At 37.6% G+C, this 20,949-nt stretch overlaps 1 protein-coding gene across 3 annotated transcripts in view; it reads left to right on the top strand.

Annotated features, from left to right (window-relative positions):
• Positions 1–347: 347 nt before the first annotated feature.
• The window catches only part of IREB2 (iron responsive element binding protein 2), a gene marked incomplete at both ends in the record, with an annotated part of 44,520 nt that continues 23,918 nt past the window's right edge, over positions 348–20,949 (top strand). The window contains 4 exons of one of the 3 annotated variants that reach the window (XM_079701101.1): positions 348–432; positions 17,749–17,914; positions 19,342–19,479; positions 20,591–20,809. In XM_079701101.1, the coding sequence (XP_079557227.1) occupies positions 17,814–17,914; positions 19,342–19,479; positions 20,591–20,809 (458 nt within the window). Of the gene's footprint in view, positions 433–17,748; positions 17,915–19,341; positions 19,480–20,590; positions 20,839–20,949 lie in introns of those variants that run through there. The other 2 variants (XM_079701100.1, XM_079701099.1) reach the window with 2 other exon arrangements.

The following is a 20,949-nucleotide window of genomic DNA, read 5'->3' as shown; positions in this document are numbered from 1 at the left end:
GTAGCAGTGTTTAATGAAAGTATAATTTTTTTTCAGTTTTTATTAGACAAGAGTCATGGCTTAGAGTTTTACTGTCCAATACAGTGGACACTAGCCACATGTGACTATTTAAATTTAAATTAATTAAATAAAATTAAAAACTCTGTTGCTCAGTCGCTGCAACCACATTTCAAGTGCTCAGTGGCCACGGCTACCTATAGAAAATATAGGTAATATAGCACAAATATAGAAAGTTGGAGCCATTACAGAAAATTCTTTTGGACAAAACTGGTTTCTAGGTATTTTCACTTTGAATAAGGTGATTTGTAGCAGTGTTTAATGAAAGTATAATTTTTTTTTCAGGATATGCCTTTGAGTACCTTATTGAAACATTAAATGACAGTTCACATAAGAAGTTCTTCAATGTACCTAGACTTGGAGGCACCAAGTATGGTAATGTTGCTTAAATTTTCTTGGATTTGTTTAGTTTCTAATAATAAAAATGCATTTGTCGAGCTGAGTTGAAGAAATTTTAAATTTATTCCCACCATGTCGTAGCAGGTACACCTACACATATGTCTAACATTTTAAAAGCTTCTTGGGCTAGCTTTTGTTTGAGGAGGATGTAAGTCCATACCATAGCTTCTCATTTTAAAATCTAAGTTAGTTTAGTAGTGATTTTTACCCCCAAGAAATTACTAATACAATTTAAAAAACAACAGAAAGCTGCCAGATGATATTCTAGAGCTATTAAATGTATATTTTAATTTTCCAAGTGAACAGTGTCACTATCCTTTGAATAGGAATCATCAGCAGGGCCCACTGATTTGAGTTGTTGACCAGGGCATGGTTTGCCCTGGCTTGTGCCCTGACACTCTTGGCAGACCTTTGCAGGCGCCTGACCGGGATCAAACCTTTCACTGAGGTTTCAGAAGAGTGAACTTGGCGGAACCCCAGAGTATTGGATGGAAGTCTTTACTTTATTGACAACTAAGTAATTTTCTCAACCAGGCCGGTGAAGGGAAGACCTGTTTGGAAGAGTGATTTAGATTATTCTTTTCTGACTTTTCAGTGAAAAGAAAAATTAAATGCCAAATCTGTTGCAGTTTTGGAGGGAGCTTTCCCTAACCTTGGTTTTTGTTTTTGTTTTTTCCTTCTTCTTGTGTTACTTAAGAAGATTGCTTTTGTGAATTTCTGTAGATTTTGGTGGGTTTAAACGTTCTAGACTAGCAGTATTTTCTTGTACATTCTGAGAATATTTGGATACTTCAGAGTATATTTTGGAGAAGATCCCTATCCTAGAATTAGGTTGCCATTTAAAAATAAACAGTTCACCAAAATCCTTTACCTTGCATGTTTAGTTGCTGTGATTTGTATTGAGAGGTTGGTCTTTTCTTAGTGCCATGTGTCTTTCATTCACATTTATTTTGTTTCTTCACTGATGATGAGTTTGTATTACTTTTGAAAAGGGAACAGCTAAGTTGATTATATACAAGAAAGTTCTTTTATTTCCCTTCTCTCAAATATCTAGTGATTCTGGCCTGGAAGTTTCTTAACCCACATTTTATAGCTTAGTAAAGTAAAAGAACATATATGAGGATGTTTTTTAATTTGAGTATAAGTTCTTTTTATGGGTAATTTGTGGAAATGTGCCTACTTGAAGAAAGCCTGTATTTCCCAAATGCAGGAAATCAGTAGGAAACTATCAAAACAACTGTAAAATGCATTGAAAGAGTGATTAATAAAGTAAGAGCTATATTATCTCTGGAAAATAAGCTGTCACAGGCATCTGTACATAACTGAGTTCCAGAGTACCAGGGTTTTTATAACCATGATAAATATAATAAGAGAATGCCTGTAAATACAAATGCCTTTAAAACAGAAATTTGGTTTTTATTTCTGTGGGGTTAAAACATTGTTTTTAATAGAATGGTTTTGTGAGAGGTTTACTAAGTAACTACCTAAATAATTTCTTAGTAATTACTTAGTAGGGAATAAAATTTGGAAGAAGAATTGACTTCGAAAGAAAGGAGCAACTTGAGTAGAAAAACAAAAAGTCCTTGCTGCATTTTTTTTTTTTTTTTTTTTGTGGTACGCGGGCCTCTCACTGTTGTGGCTTCTCCCGTTGCGGAGCACAGGCTCCGGATGCGCAGGCTCAGCGGCCATGGCTCACGGGCCCAGCCGCTCCATGGCATGTGGGATCCTCCCGGACCGGGGCACGAACCCGTGTCCCCTGCATCGGCAGGCGGACTCTCAACCACTGCGCCACCAGGGAAGCCCCTTGCTGCATTTTTGGAGGGACCAGATTGAATGGCCTCCCAGACATGTGCTTAGGAGAGAGACATTGCTTTGGTAATCACCAGGGTTCTAGACCACTGCCCTCTCTGCTTCCCACATTCGGATGCCTACCAGGCTGAGAATCACAGTTGTAGTGAGTAACTTAATGAAGGGCAAGTGTTCTAGCTCTCTTATATGTTGGGGAGGAAAGATAGTTGAGAACACTCTTCTAAGCTCCCTGCTAACTGTATCAGGAATGCCTGCAGCTGCAAGGAACCAAAAACCTACTGTACAGTGACTCTAACAAATAGGGGTTTATTTTTATCACCTAACAAGAAGTCTGGATGTGGACATACTGGGACTGTATAGCACCAACATCAGCAAGGACCTAGACTTCTCACTTTTTTCTGTCTGCTTTCATTTTGGGGGTTGCAAATAGCTGATGTACCTGCATTAGGTCCATGTTTTAGGCAGCTGGAAGAGCAAAACAGAAAGAAAAGCCCACCCCAGGAGCTTTTGCCTGTATCTCCTTGGCCAAAATGTCATCTCCACTCTCGGCTTTAAAGGCTGAAAGATGGTGTATTTAGCTTTCTGGATTTTGCAGTAGAGAAAGACAAGGGAGAAGTGGTTGGGAGTGGGCAGTGAGTGAACTAGCCTAGACAATCTGCCTCACTAACAGTACCTTCCCTTATTAAGTGTGTCTTTAGATAGAGTACAACACAAATTACTTGATTTCTCCTTTTTTATTGCCATTTTATCTTTTCGCTTCCCAAGTTTATATTCAAGGTATCTTTTTTTTTTTAATTAGTTAATACCAGCCGTTTCCTTAGTCAGTAGTTCTCAAACTTCACTGTGCATCAAGATCAGCTGGAGGCTTGCTGGGCCCCATCTCTGGAGTTCTGATCTGGGGTAGAGACTGAAAATTTGGATTTCTAACAAGTTGCCAGGTGATAACTGATGCTGCTGGCCTGGGGCCATATTTTGAGAGCCACTTAGTTTTTTTTTTTTTTTTTGGCTGCGTTGGGTCTTCGTTGCTGCACAGGGGCTACTCTTTGTTATGGTCTGTGGGCTTCTCATTGCGGTGGCTTCTCTTGCTGCGGAACACGGGCTCTAGGCGCTCAGGCTTCAGTAGTTGTGGCATGTGAGCTCAGTAGTTGTGGCTTGCGGGCTCTAGAATGCAGGCTCAGTAGTTGTGGCGCCTGGGCTTAGTTGCTCCGTGACATGTGGGATCTTCCCAGACCAGGGCTCAAACCCGTGTCCCCTGCATTGGCAGGTGGATTCTTAACCACTGCGCCACCAGGGAAGTCCTATACTCAAAGTATCTTTATGGAAGTGGGCATATTGTACACGTTGACCACGTTTTAAACTTTCATAATTTCACTAGTGACAAAATGCCTTTTTAATGATCTGGAGCTGCCTGTCTGGCACTCCAGTGCATTGACTACAACCTTAGAGATTTTGAGTGACTCTCTTAAGTAGATCTCTGAATTTGAAAATATACCTGGTTCCAAGGAAGAGAGAAATCACTGTTGCCTGGAATAGTCAGAGACTGCTTTCTGAAGGAAGGAGGACTTGAATTGATGTTAAACAGAGGAATCACAGAGGCCAGTCAACACTTGGGGAATTAGAATGACCAGCAAGCATAGTGGAAAATGAGTAAGGGGGAAGACAGTGAAGAGACTGGCCTGGCTCTAGTGAAACATATTTTAGAGAGTAGCTGTTATTGGGCAAGAGGGCCTTCAGCCTGGTGTAAAGCCTCAGGCCCCCTTCTTTATCTCAGGTTATCTCATTCATCTTTCTTTTTTCCTTCCTAACTGCTTGCTTTTTAACCATGGTACTGCTTAGTCCTGTAGTAGAGCCAGGACTTGGTTTTCCAAATCCTACCTTGTAATCTCTGAAAGAAAATCTGTATTTAATTTTTTATTGATTATAAGAAATTAGGTTGGGATTGGTAATCAAAGACAAAAACATTATAGGCAGTGTAGAAACAGTTTCATTTTTACGTGCATATACAAATACATGTAAATGTGCTACTTAACAAAAAATACAGTATATATTGTTTTGTAACCTTTTTTTATTTAGTATATCATGAACATCTTTCCATGTCATTGAATACAAGTATCCCTTGCTATCTGAATCTGTCTGGTTTCTGAGTCAGGGATTATCAGTTTGAGTAGAAAGGGATACCTGTACTTTTCTACAGCTTCTACTGTACTGGCTGCATGGTATTACCTATATGAATGGATCATGGTTTAGTTAGCAGATCTTTGAATATTGAGGTTGTTAACCAACTTTTCCCTGTTTATAAATAAAGCCGCTGTGTGTGTGTAGTAGTTAAATTTTGATGCAACCTTATTATATAGTTACCAGATTGAAAGTATTGCTCCCTCCACCCGCATCACTTTTCTTTTTCACTTTTACTGTATATGTACTGTCTTTTCCAGTCTTTGTCCTTGAATATAAGGAACAGAAACTCACTTAACTCAGCACTCAAGAAAGAAGATGCTGTTACAGTTTCCAAACTTCCAAAGGCAAAGGAAGAAAGCACAGTCAGGCCTCATGGGAACTAGAATTTCTAAGCCAGAGGCTGTTCTTTCTGTCATCTGTTTCTTTTTGAAGATCTGCTCTCCAGTTTTCTGTCTCCACAGCCCACTTTACTTATTGGTATTGTGTAATACCCAATATAGCCACTACCAGCCATTCTTTGTGTGTTATGATTAGCTTACCAGCCAGTTAAGACTGTATCTCTAGATGACTTTTTCTCCTATTGTTTTAACCTATAGTTAACCTATGGTTTGGCTGGGCAAGTCAGGCATCTATTGCTGGTCAGTTATCTTGCTGGTAGGAACACAAGTCCATGTTTTCTAATCTTGTCTCTTCCATGCACTCTGGAAAGGGCTGTAAGTTCGGTAAGCAATGAAATAGTTTGCTTGTAATGTTTACACACAATACATAACTTTCTAAGGATTACCTTTACCTAATGTGATTCTATTCCATCTACAATCATGCACTCACCACCCTCCACATTTTGTCCAACGGTCTGTTGGTTTTAACTGTGCTTTTGTAGACAATTTCTATTCTAGATTAGGTCCTTTGGGTAGCAGAGAACAGACACCCACTAGCTCAAGTGAAGAAAGATTGATTGTAATGATACAGAGCTCCCGGGCAAATGAAAGGTGGCTGTATCTCAAGAAAATGGGCAATGAGCCAAAAGTGAGGGAGCTCTTTATTTTTTCTCTCAGGGCTTCAGATTCCTGGCCCTCTTCCACTCTTCTGCTCCCTCTACTTCACTGCAGACAAGCTGCCTCTGCCTACTAACTTTATACGTGGCCACAAATGGCAACCTCTGTCTCTAGCTTAGCTCTTAACAACTTTCTGGTTCAGCCTGTGTCCTGATTGCAAATTCCTGAGAGAGGAATCTATATTTTTTCCACCAGGCTGTTGGTCATTCACCTGCCAAGGGGTTGGCTTTTGCTTCAGCACTGTAGCCAGGGAGGTAATGGGACACTGAGCACTGTCTATTCCATGGATGGCGGTTTGGACAGGCACCATGAAGTATGCCTGTTATGTTAGCAGATAGTGCTAGATGACATGCTTACCAGGAGCAAATGAGAAGAGTGAGTGTGTCTCTACCTTTATCAATAATAGATATTATTTTTCTGGTTTTCTCTACCTTTGTCAGTGAGTGAAAAAAAAATCTTAAAGAAGCAGGAATCCGTTTTCTCTTTCTGCCTTCTTGGACTCTCCATGGCGATACTAAAAAACAAAACAAAACAAAACAAACAAAACAAAAAAGGTCTGAGTTCTTTATTGGAAATCAGTTCCATTCCAGCCTGGTACTGGTTAGAGATATAAACAGTACCTTGAGTAGTGAGACGTGGGTGTGAGTTAATCCTGTTGCAAAGTCTGGGGTTACAGGGCCTTCTAGAACAGTTTCTTAATCTTTTCTCCAGGCTCCTGGCCTTGAACAGGGTTTTTAGTTTACCCTAAAGCTACTCTACCAGTCCCCTTGCTCTCTTAGCCTGGACTCCAAAGATAGCCTCCTTGAGGCTTTAGGCAGGCCTAGAGTGTTTGAGTGTTTCCCCTTTCCATCAGTCTTCAGTGTATTTCTCTTTCATATTTAGTTTATCTAAAGCCTGTTGTTAATACTGATATTTCCTATGGGTAATTTCTCCATCTACTGTTTAAACCTGGAATTAATCACTTTTGAGAAATAACAAAACCCTTTTACATTATCTATCTTCACTACATTGCTTTGTGTTAGGGAGGATAGTTTTATGCACATGAGGAAAATGAGGCTAAAAATCTCAGTAATATGCCTAAGGTCACATATCTTCTAAGTGAGAAGATCTGGTCTTAGACTCATATCTTTTGACTTCAGACCAACACTTTTCCCCCCTTAATACCATTCTGTTTCCCAGCTTAATAAGGGCAGTAATAAAGTGCTAGTGTTTATTGATTATTTACTATATCCATTCTATAAGTTCTGTTATTACCCACTTGGCCAGGGTCCCGCTACTCAGTACCATTACCTAAAAAATGATAGAGGAGAAACTTGATCAAAAATCTGAGATTCCAAAGTCTATGCTTGTAAAACTGCTACACTAGGGGTTGTATGCTCATGTTTATAAGGACCATAGAGGCACCATAAACAAGTGAAATGGCCCTGGCTGGAATTGTGGCAAGCAGGAGAGCAAATGCTCTATATAAAAGAGTAGGTGCTACTCAGTTCCAGCAGAAATGTGAGGTTGGTGTTGTAAAACTTTCTATTTATCTTAAGCCAGAAATTTGGATTTTCATGTAAAAAAATCTCTGGTTTTTCAGTGTTGGCAATTAAACTTTAAAATGTTAAAAACTGTGTAGAACAAACGAAACACATCTGCAGGCCAACAGTTTGCGACCTCTGCACTGAGAGATAAATTATATTGCCTAATCATAGTAGCAGCCACTTAGCCTTGAGTGGTAAGATCTACAGTCCTGGAAACCTGGATATGCCTTTCATCAGCTGCCTCCCATGTAAAATAGCAGACCTCGGCATCTTTTTCTAAAGCCTGAACCACCTCTTGGATCTTACACTGAGTAATTGATCAAAAGGATATCTGTTGTTAGCAGTTCATTTCAGAAGTATGATAACACATGTTATCATACTTTTTCAGTTTAAGCCACAAGCTTGTTCTGGTTCCCCGCATGTCTTTTTGATTATCTTTAGAGGATTAGCTTTCCAGATTCATAGGATTCTGGAAATTCCTGGTTAGAAGAGGTGGTATTAATCCAGCCCAGTTTTCTATTGATATTCGGTGCATGCATCTCTCAACAATGCTGTTTAACTCATTCAGCTAAGATTGAGTACTCAGATGTTTCTGGCGGGTGAAAGATGGCTAAGATAGCATCGTTGTGCTAAAGAAAGCACACAGTTCAGTAATGGAGAATGTAAGTACAGTGCCTTAGTATGTTGTAACAGTCTCAGTCCAATCAGGACATAGAATAGGGGAACTTTAATGTAAATAATTATTAACTGTGATACAAGAGTAATTGTAAGATGTAAGGAAATTCTTTATGGTACCTGTAGGGCTGACAGAGAATACCCAAGGAAGGAAAAATTGGAAGGGTGTCAGGTACCATTGAAGAAGGTGTGGTTCAGCTCGTTAGATCGCAGAGAAGTTTGCTGGTTTGGTCAGACTGGAGCTGGTCTGGAGTTGCTGGGCAGGCAGTAGGCCATCATCTTGAGTACATGCAGGGGAGTAGGCAACCAGCAACTGGTACTGTGAACGTGTATTGAGAGAACAGATGCTGGCAGGGGCAAGAGCCCTTCACGATGTATGGGACACATGGGGGCTTGCAGAAACAGCAGCAGCTCGTTGTGTGACCCTCCAGGCAGCTTCATGGGAGCTCTGGTTCCCGTGTTGAAAGGGCTGCGGTGATACTAACAAATGTGCGTGTCGGTATTTTTTATATATTGTATAATAAAATATGTCCACATTTGGAAGATCTGTGTAACTTAGTGAACCTTTATTTCTCAAAGATCTTCAGTGAACACAGTGAGCAGAGAGTGGTGGGACTAGATAATGAGCAGACAGGCTTATTACTTCATTCATTTTTGAGAAAATGTCTGCCAGATATCCATATTTGAATAGTCATAGTTGGTCATTTGTTCTTTCAAGTGAAAATGGTGTTCTTTGGAAAAAGTGGCTAATTTAGCTTGTAATTCAATCACACAATGTTTTTCCCTTGAGCAATGATTGTACTTTGGTTTTGAGCAGAAATGCTGTATACACTTCATTGTTGTCACACAGAATATTGAGACCTGACCTCAGTGGTTGAGATTTAATAAAATTAACACTTTTTCTGCTTCATCAAGGACATTATTAAATGAAACTGGTATTTTGCCTGAAAATGAACGATACAGTGAGTACAAGTACAATTTGGTGCCACTGCTTTGAGTCCTGCTAAGGCATCAGCAGTTTTATCCACTAGTTTTTGAACCTTCAGCGCATATGTCAAAATGGTGGAAAAAGCAAATAATGTCTTAGTTGACCTTGCAGATTCCCTGAAAGAGTTTCAGGGCCCCCCCAGGAGTCCAGGGACCACACTTTGAAAACCACTGGTATGGGGCATGTATGGAGATAGAAAGATGAACTAAAGAATCTGGGTGAGAGATGACATAGTAGTGGCTTATACTAGTTTTAGCGGTGGTGGTGATAGAAGTAGACAAATTCAAAATATATATAAAAGAGGTGTCAAGGATGTTGCCTAGATGCTTTGGCATAAGCATCTGGGTGGAAGGTGGTGCTGTTTACTGAGCTAGGGAACACAGGTGGTAGTGATATGGGACAGGGGCAGTGGGGAAATCAGAGTTCAGTTTAGGTACTAGTGAATTTGGGAACATATCAATATTCAAGTAGAGATGTTTGTGAGGCAATTAGCTGCATGGTTCTGGAGCTCAGAAGACAGATCTGGACTGCAGAAAAATATTTTGGAGTTATTGGTATAGAGATAGTCCGTTGAAGCCATAGGATCAGTTAAAACTCCTGAGAGGAGACGATATGGAGTGAGAAAAGAAATAAGCCTAGATATGAACTCTGAGGAACTCCGACATTTAAAGATCAGGTAAAGGAGTAGAGGTCAGCCAGGAAACTGAAACAGGACTGCCAGAAAGTGTTGAGAACTGTAAAAGTGCCAAAATTTCACTCTCCTTGTAGGTTAAACTGACAGTTTCATAGATGCTGGCAGAAGACACAAAACTCTTGGATCAGAGACAATGGACAGTTTATTACCCACAGCAAAGCAGTGTGCTTGGTACCAACATTTGTTGAAGAAGGCCAGGTAATACCTGCACACAGAGATTGTGTTACAGAAAATGAAGTCTGACTTAGGGAACCCAAATCTTTTATAATGGACAGTAAGCATGCCTGCCGTTTGCTCCAGAAAGAGACACTATCTTTATCTTCCAAGGCTATTCACTATATTAACATCTTTTTCAAGATAGTCTGGAACAAAGGCAGTCATTGCTTCTGTGTGCAAGTAAGGCAGAAACGTGAGATTGGAGACATGGAGAATGGTATTGTGAAAGCCAGTAGAAAGAATGTTTCAAGAAGGAGGAAATTGTTAGCTCCATTTAATATTGTTGAGAGAATATTGAAACTCTAGTTAGAGCTGTTTCATTGATATTTTAAGAAATCACATTGGGCTGGGCTGAAGAGTGAATGGAAGTGTAGAAGTATAAAATGAAATGTGTAGAAAAGTGGACACTGGGAATATAGGTGACTCTTTCAAGAAACTTGGTTGAGAGTTTGAAGAAAATAGTACTTGGAAGCTGTGTGTGTGTGTACACGTGTGTATGTGTGAAACTGGGGCTAGAGACTTCAAATGCTGATGGGAAGAATCCAGTTGAAGGATAGATTACAGAAAAAGGAGAGAGAATTGATGACTCATGGGTCCTAAAATGTATCACTGGGAATTGGATGCAGAACTCCTATAAAAGTTGGCATTTAGTAGGAGGAGGTCCACAGCTGCCTTCTTAACTGGGAAAAGGATAAATCGAGAGGTATCTAGGCTTGTGTGTAAAGTAGGAGGAAGTGAAGATAGGAACTATTAGTTTTTATTTATCTAGGAGGTAGGAAGTGGGGCTAGATTCTGTAGGAGGCAAATAGAGATTTGATTTTAAGGAGAGTAGTTGAAGGTATGAATGAATGATTGTGGAGTGTGGGAAAACAAGCAGATCAGAGAAACAAAGTAGAATTTCTGAGTGAATGGTGAGGACCCAACTGAGGTTGTAATCGTGTATTTATATTGGTACCAGTTTCTCTGGTTGATGTTTTAGGGATTTGTTTTTTTCCTTCCTCCTCCTTTCACATCACCACCAATAAAACCACAGTGAACTACTTCGCAACCACTAGAATGGGTATTATATAAAAAACAGACAATAACAAATGTTGGGAAGGATATGGAGAAATGAGGTCACTTCATACACTGCTGGTGGGAATGTAAAGTGGTGTGGCCACTTTGGAAAATAGTTTGACAGTTTCTTAAAATATTAAACATAAATTTAACATATGACCCAGCAGTTCCATTCTTAGGAATCTACCCAAGAGAAATAGAAACGTTCTCTACACCAAGATTGGCAAATGAATCATCTCAGCAGCATTATTCATAATAGCTGAAAATTGGAAACAACCGAGATGTCCTTCACTGGGTGAATGGATAGACAAAATTTGGTATAGCCATACAATGGAATACTCTTAAGCAATAAAAAGAAATTAACTATAGATACATGCTACAACATGGACAGACCTCAAAAGCATGCTCAGTGAAATAAGCCAGACACAAGAGACCTTATTGGATGATTCCATTTGTATGAAATATACAGAAAAGACAAAACTATGGAGACAGAGTAGATCAGTAGTTTCCAGGTGTGGGCAAGGAGAGGACAGGGATTAACAGCAAATGGGCATGAGGAATCTAATTAAGTGATGAAATATTCTAAAACTGATTTATGGTGCTGATTGTACAACTTGGTAAATTTGCTTTAAAAATCATTGAATTTTATCCTTGGAAAGGGTGAATTATGTGTAAAATATGCCTCAATGAAGTTCTTTTTAAAAAGAAAGAACAGTTCTTCATAAGTGGGAAGGTGATGTGGGGTTCACCAACTGAAAGGACAAAACAGGTTGGTGTTTTGGTGTTTTGATGGACAGATAGGATAAAAGAACAAAGGGGAAAAAGTGTACAGTTTGGGGAAACAAGAGATTTGACCACATGGAAGCTAAACTGCTTATGTGAGGGGAGGTACAGACAAGCAGGTGCTGATGGATAAGGGAGAAAGAAAGTCCTCATGGTGTTGAAGAAAAGGTGTGAGAATGGGGATCAGAGAGATTTGGAGAAGGAACTTTTACGATGGTGTAATTGGAGCATGAGATAGATAGTATGTGGTGGGGGGCCATAGGGAGAATACGGAAGAAGAAAGAGATTAAGGGCCTTGGTGAACTTTGTGCCTGATCCAGAGTAGGGATATGGAATTAATATTGCTAAAAACAAACTAGAGCACCTGTGTCCATTTTTCCACACCTGCTAGCTTATTCTCTACTGTTAGGGCTCTGGAGTATCTACCTATAGATTTACTTTAAGGATTAAATGAGATAATGTAGGTAAAACACATTGATATTTTCTCCTTAGTAGATCCTAAGTAAATAACTGTAGATGTTACTGTTTAAATAAAGTTGAGGAAGAGAATTGTATTAGTTTTCCCTTACTATGTAATACATTAAACCAAAAGCTTTGTGGTTAAAGCATTAGTAAACATTTATTATCTCACAGTTTCTGTGGGTTAGGAATTCGAAAATGGCTTAGTTGAATAGTTCTGGCTCAGGATCTCTCCTGAGGTTACAGAAGGGGTTAGTTGGGGCTGCAGTCATCCAAAGGCCTGACTGGAGCTAGAGGATCTGCTTCTAAATGCGGCCCATTCACACATGGCTGGCAAGTCAGTGTTTGCTGTTGGCACAGAGGCCTCAGATCTGCTCCACATGAGCCTCTCATCAGTGCTGCTTGATTGTCCTTGTAACGGGCTGCCAGCTTCTCCCAGAGTGAGCAGTCTGAGAGAGGAAGGCTAATGCTGGAATACTTTTATAATCTAGCCTTAGAAGTCACACACTGTCATGGGCCTAGAGATTATCATACTAAGTGAAGTAACACAGAGAAAGACAAATACAGTATGTTATCACTTATATGTGGAATCTAAAAGAATGATACAAATGAACTTTTTTACAAAACAAATAGACTCACAGACATAGAAAACAAACTTATGGTTACCATTGGGGAAAGGGCAGGGGAGAGGGATAAATTAGGAGTTTGGGATTAGCAGATATGTACTACTATATATAAAATAGATAAACAACAAGCACCTACTGTATAGCACAGGGAGGTAGATTCAATATCTTGTAATAAACCATAATGAGAAATGCATCTATATATCTATATCTGAGTCACTCTGCTGTATACCGGAAACTCACACAACAGTGTAAATCAACTATACTTCAATGAAAGAAAGAGAGAGAGAGAGGAAGAAAGTCCCCCACTGTCATCTCTGCCATACTCTTGGTCATACAAACAACTGATCTTCAGTGTAGGTTATGTGAGAGCATGAATGCCAGGAGGTGAAGATTACTGGTATCATCTTGGAGGCTGGCTACCACAGAGAGAAATAAGAAATAAATTGTTTTTGTTTGGGGGAGAGGGTGTTTATTTGCATCTTCTCTTGCTGTAGGCCTCTAGTAGTTATTCTGAAATTAGACGAATCTGCAAGTTAGTGCTCCTTAGTGACAAAATGTCCAGTTAACATTTGTGATTCTTTTTTTCTTAGCACACTGTTATCTGATATTGCTTTTTAATTTAATATTAATTTTCAAATGATAGAGTTAAAAAACAGACCACTGAAATTATAACCAAAAGAGTAACCCTGGCCCAAATTTCTACTCTGCAGAGAATACTTATTTTTAATTCTTTTGGCTATTTGTTTTGGTAGTGTCCTCCATATTATTAAATAGTCTTGCTTATACAGCTGTTTCTTGATTTTTCAATTTTAGACTTTACTTTTTACTATGGAAAATGAGAATTTGGCACTTTTCTTCTCCCCTACATATATCCCATTTACCTCTTCCTAGTATAGTTATAATTTTTGGTTAAATCAATGTTCAGTGCTTATATTATGACTGTAAATATTCTCAGCCAATCCATGTAGTAAATGATGATTGCATCTCATTTCTCTTACAACTTTGTATTTTTTTTCCTGGAATTAATGACTGTCTTTTTGTTTGCTTAGTTTTCTATGTCTTTATCAATACTTCATCTCCAAACTCTCCAAAAGAACTAAACTCCTTCTGGTATAATCAGGTAATCTATCAATTAATTTTTTTCCCTTCTCTTAGCAGCATACCATCTGGACTCCATCTTCGATTGCACTGTGGCTTACACGGTATTACCCTAGAAGAGTCTCTGTGCTTTCCTGTGTCAAGAGACTATTTCCTAGATATTATGATTTTTTATTTTCCACTTACTTCCTTGTTTTATAGAACATATCCCAGTAGCTTCCTAAGAAAGGGTGCCTGAGAAGTAAGTTTTTGAGACGTTGCCTGATTAATTGATAGTTTACCTGTTCACAGATTTCTAGGTTGGAAATTCTCTTGGAATTTTGAAGGCATTGTTACATTGCCTTCTAGTTTCTTACACTCCTCTTAAGAAATTGCAGGCTATCCTGATTCCTAGTCTTTGTTTCTGATTGCCTTTCCCCTATGTAGACATTTAGTTTCAGCTTTCTCTATTCTGTTCAGTCCATTACCAGTCAACCAAGGACTATTTTCCAAAATTTTGTTAGTTTTGCTTCTCTCTGTTTCTTTCTTTGTTCTTGTGAGTTTATAATTTTTTTATTTCTTTACTGTTTTCTTAGTGGGTTGCAGGAGAGAGTGGAGATAATTACTGGTGTTTATTTTACCATATTTTACTAGAAATCTGACAAAATGCTTTTTATAAAGCTATTTAAAACAAAAAATATTCCTGAGATTGTTTTTCCAGAATAATTAACCAAAGTTAATTTTGTGTTTGCTTCTGGGATAATATTTTACTTCTCATCATTTCCAAATGTTCTGTTAAAAAAAAAATGTCCCCTCTGTAATTCCTCTTGGTTTGGGGGGCTTCATTATGTTTCTCATTGAGGTAAGAATGGAAACGAATATTTGTTAAGTACCTACTGTTTGTCATAATATGTTTGTTTGAGGGTTTTACATGTACTAGATAGATGCTGAGGTAAGATATTCTTCACATATGTTAGGTAGCTGGCATTCCCATTTTAAATGAGAAAATTCATCAACTTGAGTTGCTTTCCAAAGGTCATACCTATTGTAAATAGCAAATACTGGCTTTGAATCTAGTATTTCTGATTATGTAGTCCCTTATCCTTTTTACTTACAACTTCATTAATCTTCAATTTGTGTGTGTTAAAATTTTCAAGCATAGAAGTAGGGAGAGAATAGTATAATAACCCACCGTGTATTTGTCAGCTAGTTATCAACATTTTGTCAATCTTTTGTTTCAGATATTCCACCATTTTTAAAATCTGTAAGTGTACTCCAGTATACATCTCTGATGTATGAAAGGACTTCTTATAACTAACAAAATTAACAGTAATTCCTTAATATGATCTAAAACCCAGTCCAAGTTCAGATTTCTCTGGTTGTCTCAAAAATACATTTATTCAGTTGGTTTGTTCACACGGTATCCAAATAGGATCCACATGTAGCATTTGGTATTTATGTCTCTTAAATCTCTTTTAATCTATAATATTCATCCTCTCTCCTTTTTCCATGCCATTTTTATGTTGAAGAAATCAGGTTCTTCTGTAGAATGTACTACATTCTGGATTTGATTGCTTCTTCATGGTTTTATTTTATTGTTGTACTATCCCCCATATTTCTTGTTAACGAGAAGTTAGAGCTGGATGTTTGATTAGGTTCAGGTTTATTTATGTATGTATGTATTTTTGCAAAGAACATCTCCTAGCTTATATTTCCTATTTCATCAGGAGGCAAATAATATCTATAATGTCCTACTTTTGGTGATGCTGAGTTGGGTGTAGTTGTTCTCAGCTTGATCCATCCATTATAAGTTCCCCATTCATATATCACCTCAGGATTTTAGCATCCACTTATTATCATTGTATAGATCCATTGTTTCATTAGGTGCTGCACATTGGTGATTTTTCTAATCATATCACTGCCCTTCTACATTTATTAGTTGTAATTCTGTTATTACGAGGAACTTTCTCCTCTTTACTGTTTTGTCACTTGAAATCAGGAAAGACAAGATTAATGATTGATTTTCCCCCCTTTATTTGTCAGTTTTCAGAGTAACGAGTTTCTGTAGCAAAAGAGTCATTATGAACTAAGGGCTATTTATATATTTGATATATTTTAGTGTATTATAGTCATTATTCATTTTGTTGCTCAGATTGATCCATTAGTGTCCCCATTAGTCTTTGATAACTTCTTTGGTTTCTGACACAGGATGTTCCAGGCTCATTTTGTGCATATCCTTCCCCAAATACGGAACTAACCATTTCTCCAAGGAACTCTGTTTTTTTAAAAAATGGGAAATAGTATTTAGAAACAGCAACCTGAGTTGCTAGTGGTTCAGTACTATTGGATTGTCATCATTTTAGGCATTTTCACTAATCAGAGATAGGAAATACGTACATATTTTTTAGAAAGAGAAAAATCATGAGTTTGTCCTGATGATACCTATTGAAGTGTAAGTTTTTTTTTAAACTAGCTACTCTGATTTTATACTTGTACGTCATTACTCTTAAATCTTGGTTCCCAACCATAGTAACAAAAGTACTTTTTGCTTTCTTCTCATTGTATATATGACAATTTCAAAACTACAATATCAGTACTAATGACTGAACATAATTTGTTTTCTTTGTGGATCTTTTTGCCCTTAGTATATATCCTGCTAGGGAGATACAACCAAAATACTATATGGCATATATATATATATATAAAGTTTTTTATTTTATCCTTTCATTGTTCTTTCTGGGAGGGAGTATATATTATTATATATTTAATATATTTAAAATTATAGTTTTTAGTTTTATATTTAATATATAATAATACATATTCTTATACATATTTTTTTTACTCCCTTTCTTACTGTAAAGGTATATACTATAAACATTGTTTTGCATTGCTTTTTCTCTCAATGGTACAGTCTGGAGATGACTTCTTTTTTATTTTATTTATTTATTTGTTTTTTGGGCTGCATTGGGTCTTCATTGCTGGGCACGGGCTTTCTCTAGTTGCGGCGAGCGGGGGCTACTCTTGGTTGCAGTGCGCGGGCCTCTCTTGTTGCAGAGTACGGGCTCTAGATGTGCGGGCTTCAGCAGTTGTGGCACATGAGCTTAGTTGCTCCGCAGCATGTGGGATCTTCCCAGACCAGGGCTCGAACCCGTGTCCCCTGTGTTGGCAGGCAGGTTCTTAACCACTGCGCCACCAGGGAAGCCCTGGAGATCACTTCTTATCAGCATGCAGAGATCATCATTCCTTTGAGCAGCTGCATAATAATCTATTATGTGGGTTACCATTACTTAGCTAATTTCATACTGATTTAGTCTTCCATTTAAGTCCTAAGGAAATACTTCTTTGTGGCAAAATCTAGTGTGAGAATATAATAGGATCAAAAAATTTTTAAATATTGAAATCTATTTCTCTCCTTAAACTGGTAATCAAGAGTTACTGACAATTTTCATGAAATGAATTTTATTCACCTAAGCACCCTGGTTTATTTTTAAACCTTAACTATTTTTGATGGAAATCCTTTAAATTTATTACAAACTTTTACACAGTTTAAACATTTTTTGCCATAATTGGGATGTTTTCATTATTGTATTTAATTCTAATTATCTGTGCTTTTCAGTTTTTCTGTGTTTTCCCTGAATGTTAAGTACTTGTCAGTCTCATATGCCCAAGTCAGTACAGCTGTTGTGTGAAGTTTTTTTAATTAATTAGTTAATTAATTTTTCATTTATTCTATTAAAGTTTAGGTGAAGGTTTTACCTCTGCTTTTTCAGGGCCTCAGCTTACACACAGGAAAGTCAAATTTATAGAAAGCCTGGTATTAACAAGAATGGTGTTTCACTCCCTGTTTACTAGACTAAAAATTTTTTTTATATTGAAATATAGTTAATTTACAATATTTTGTTTCAGGTGTACATGAAGTGATTCAGTTATATATATATTTTTCAGATTATATTCCATTATAGGTTATTACAAGATATTGAATATAATGCCCTGTGCTATACAGCAAATCCTTGTTGCTTATTGACTAGACTAAAATTTTTTTAATTGAGAAAACAAAGCATCTGTGTCTGTATCATTTTGCTATTGTAATTTTTACAATATGTAGTTATGATTATTCCCTTATTAATAGTAATATTTTCTCTTGAATCAGATGTTCTGCCTTACTCAATACGGGTCCTGTTGGAAGCTGCTGTGCGAAATTGTGATGGCTTTTTAATGAAAAGGGAAGATGTTATGAACATTTTAGACTGGAAAACCAAACAAAGCAATGTTGAAGTGCCCTTTTTCCCTGCCCGTGTTCTTCTTCAAGATTTTACGTGAGTGATAGGTTTATTTTTCATGATGAATTTTCAGAGTGTTCGCTTTTTAAAATTCAGACTCCCTGATGGCTCTCTTGTTTTTTAATTATGAAGATTAGTTTATAAATTTAAAAAGTTGCTTTTTCTAAACTGAAGCTATTTGTCAAAAATTAGGCACTTTTTTTTTTGTACCATTTATTTAAAAACTACTTTTTTCTAACTGCCTACTTGTCATCTCCACATAGCCAATAGGCTTCTCAATTTTAACATATCCAAAACTTCATTGCTCAGCCCCCCTCATGTATTCTTTCCAAGTTTTTTCTGTCATATTGAATGGCACTATAGTCTCCTGTTTGTTTAGAGCAAAAATCTAGGAGTTAACCCTGGTTCCTGTCCTTTGTACATAATCCAGTCTATCAGCAGTTTCTGTCATCTCTACCTTTGAAATATACATATCCTGAATCCAAATACTTCTTACCATCTCCACCACAGTCATCCTGATTCTAGCCCCATTCTCACTTACCTGGACTATAACTATAATAATCTGTTAAGTGGTATCCCTGCTTCCATACTTGGAATGTATAGTCTTGTCTTTTCACAGTAGGTGAAGTGACTTGGTTAAAAGATGTTAATCAAGGTCATATCATTCCCCTATTCTCCAATTGGCTTCCATTACACTTAGAATAAAGTCTTTACCATAGCTTGAAAGATTCTACCTAATCTGTGTGTCCAGAGATTACTTATTGGAAGAATTAACCTTTAGCTGAGTTTTGAAGGAGGTGTAGGAGTTAGCTAGACAAATAAGAACATCCCCTTCACCCACCCACCTAAATCTGGTTTGTAAGCTACTGCTCTGTGTACCTGGTATATGCTGCTACTGTAGTACTTATGATACTATTCTATAATTGCTACTTTATCTTCCCTACAAATTCCTTGAGACCAGTTACTCTCCCTTATTTGGCCTTATACCATTGGTGTCTAGCACATTGAAGGCATTTGGTAAATGCTTCTTATATAGTTGGCTGTAGATATATATGTAGATATAGATACAGGTCCATCTATATCTATATCCATATATTTAGTGGGTAACTTTGGAGACAAGAAGGCACTAGGAGTGAAGAGGCTGGAGCTGGGGAAGAGGGAGGGGTATCTTAAAATTTAAGGCAAGAGAAAAAATTCCATAGGCAGTTTCCTTGAAGTTCTCTTACGCCTCTAAAAATCATCTGTTGTATTTTTGGCACATCTACCTTTGAGCCCTCAAATTCTCAGATAATATTTAATATTAATTCTCATTAAACCAGGATACATCTAACTTTGGATAACCTGTACATTATCAAACATGAATGCAAATTAAAAAGGAATACTTTTTAAATTTAAAAATGCATATTAATCATCTGAGCATATATAAAAGAAGAATTAGAAGTTGATCATTCTTTATTTTTTAGTGGAATACCGGCAATGGTGGATTTTGCTGCTATGAGGGAGGCAGTGAAAACTCTTGGAGGTGACCCTAAGAAAGTCCATCCTGCCTGTCCGACAGATCTCACGGTTGATCATTCTTTACAAATTGACTTCAACAAATGGTACTTTAATACACATATTTATAAAGACAGCCATGCACGTTGACTGGCAGCCAGTCCACTGGGAGTGTGTGGTATAGAAGAAAGGGAATAGAGATAATTTGTGCCAGAGTAAAGTTTGCTACAGTTAGTATTGACTAATATACAAAAAGAAAAACTGGTGAAAACTTTATGTATTGGTGAATTTTCTTTTTAACTCAGTCTAAATTTAAACTGATTTTCATGTTTGTATATTTCTGCTGCCATTTTTTATAGATATGTATAAGCCTAGGACCTGCTTTTTGGAGTGAATATCTGAATTAAGCCTTCATTTCCTTTTTGTTTTTTAACTTCCAGAGAGAATTTAAAGATGTGAGCCTTTAATGTCTAAATTGGTGATTGAAAACACTGAGCTTACTACAGCTGTATTTTCCTTCCACTGAAATAAATTTCTTATACTTAAAAGGTCCTTTTGACTAAAGTCAAACTAGAGAAGACATGATTCTGTTTTCATGTACCAGCTTTCTTTTTACGTTCCCTGGAGTAATGGAATAAGGCTACAATTTATTAAAACCTGTGAGAGCCTTTGCCCTCTAGATTAAACGATGGCTCTGAACTTCTTTTAAGTTGTTAGATGGGAAAAAAAATTGATTTTGCTACTTGCCAAAAGTTACTATATGAAAATGATTTTAGTGGCACAATTTTTTTTTAATCTCCATAAATTTAAATAAATCAACTTTTTTTTTTTTTTGGTAATCTGAAATTTGCTTTTTTTTTTTTTGCGGCATACGGGCCTCTCACTGCTGTGGCCTCTCCCACTGCGGAGCACAGGCTCCGGATGCGCAGGCTCAGCGGCCATGGCTCACGGGCCCAGCTGCTCCATGGCATGTCGGGGGATCCTCCCGGACTGGGGCACAAACCCGTGTCCCCTGCATCGGCAGGCGGACTCTCAACCACTGCGCAACCAGGGAAGCCCCTGAGATTTGCTTTTGAAACCTGAAATAGATGATATATTAACCTTTGAATAACATTCAGTTGTTACTTCCAGATAGCATTGCTGTTGTGTGCTTTTTGAAGACCTAAATTTCTGTAACTTTTAAATGGTTTTATTTTGTTTCCTTTTTTGGAACGATAGTGCAATACAGAATGCTCCAAATCCTGGAGGTGGTGATCTACAGAAAGCAGGAAAGCTTTCTCCACTTAGAGTGCAACCTAAGAAGCTTCCCTGCAGAGGCCAGACTACCTGCCGAGGATCGTGTGATTCTGGAGAACTAGGCCGAAACTCAGGAAGATTTTCTTCGCAGATCGAAAATACACCCATTCTATGTCCTTTTCATTTGCAACCAGTGCCTGAGTATGAGATGTTTTTAAAAATATTTATTAGTACCAGATTATTTTTCAGTTAAGGAAATCACGTTTATTCTCCTTCCCCTCCTGATTCCTGTTACATTGCCTTCATATTTACTGTGCTTCCTATTGTACTGAAAGAAGCAA

Source organism: Hyperoodon ampullatus, assembly GCF_949752795.1.
Source record: "Hyperoodon ampullatus genome assembly, chromosome: 3".
In the NCBI taxonomy this organism is placed as follows: domain Eukaryota; kingdom Metazoa; phylum Chordata; class Mammalia; order Artiodactyla; family Ziphiidae; genus Hyperoodon; species Hyperoodon ampullatus.
Note: the sequence above shows the minus strand (reverse complement) of the source record. Positions and strands in the feature narration are given on the sequence as shown.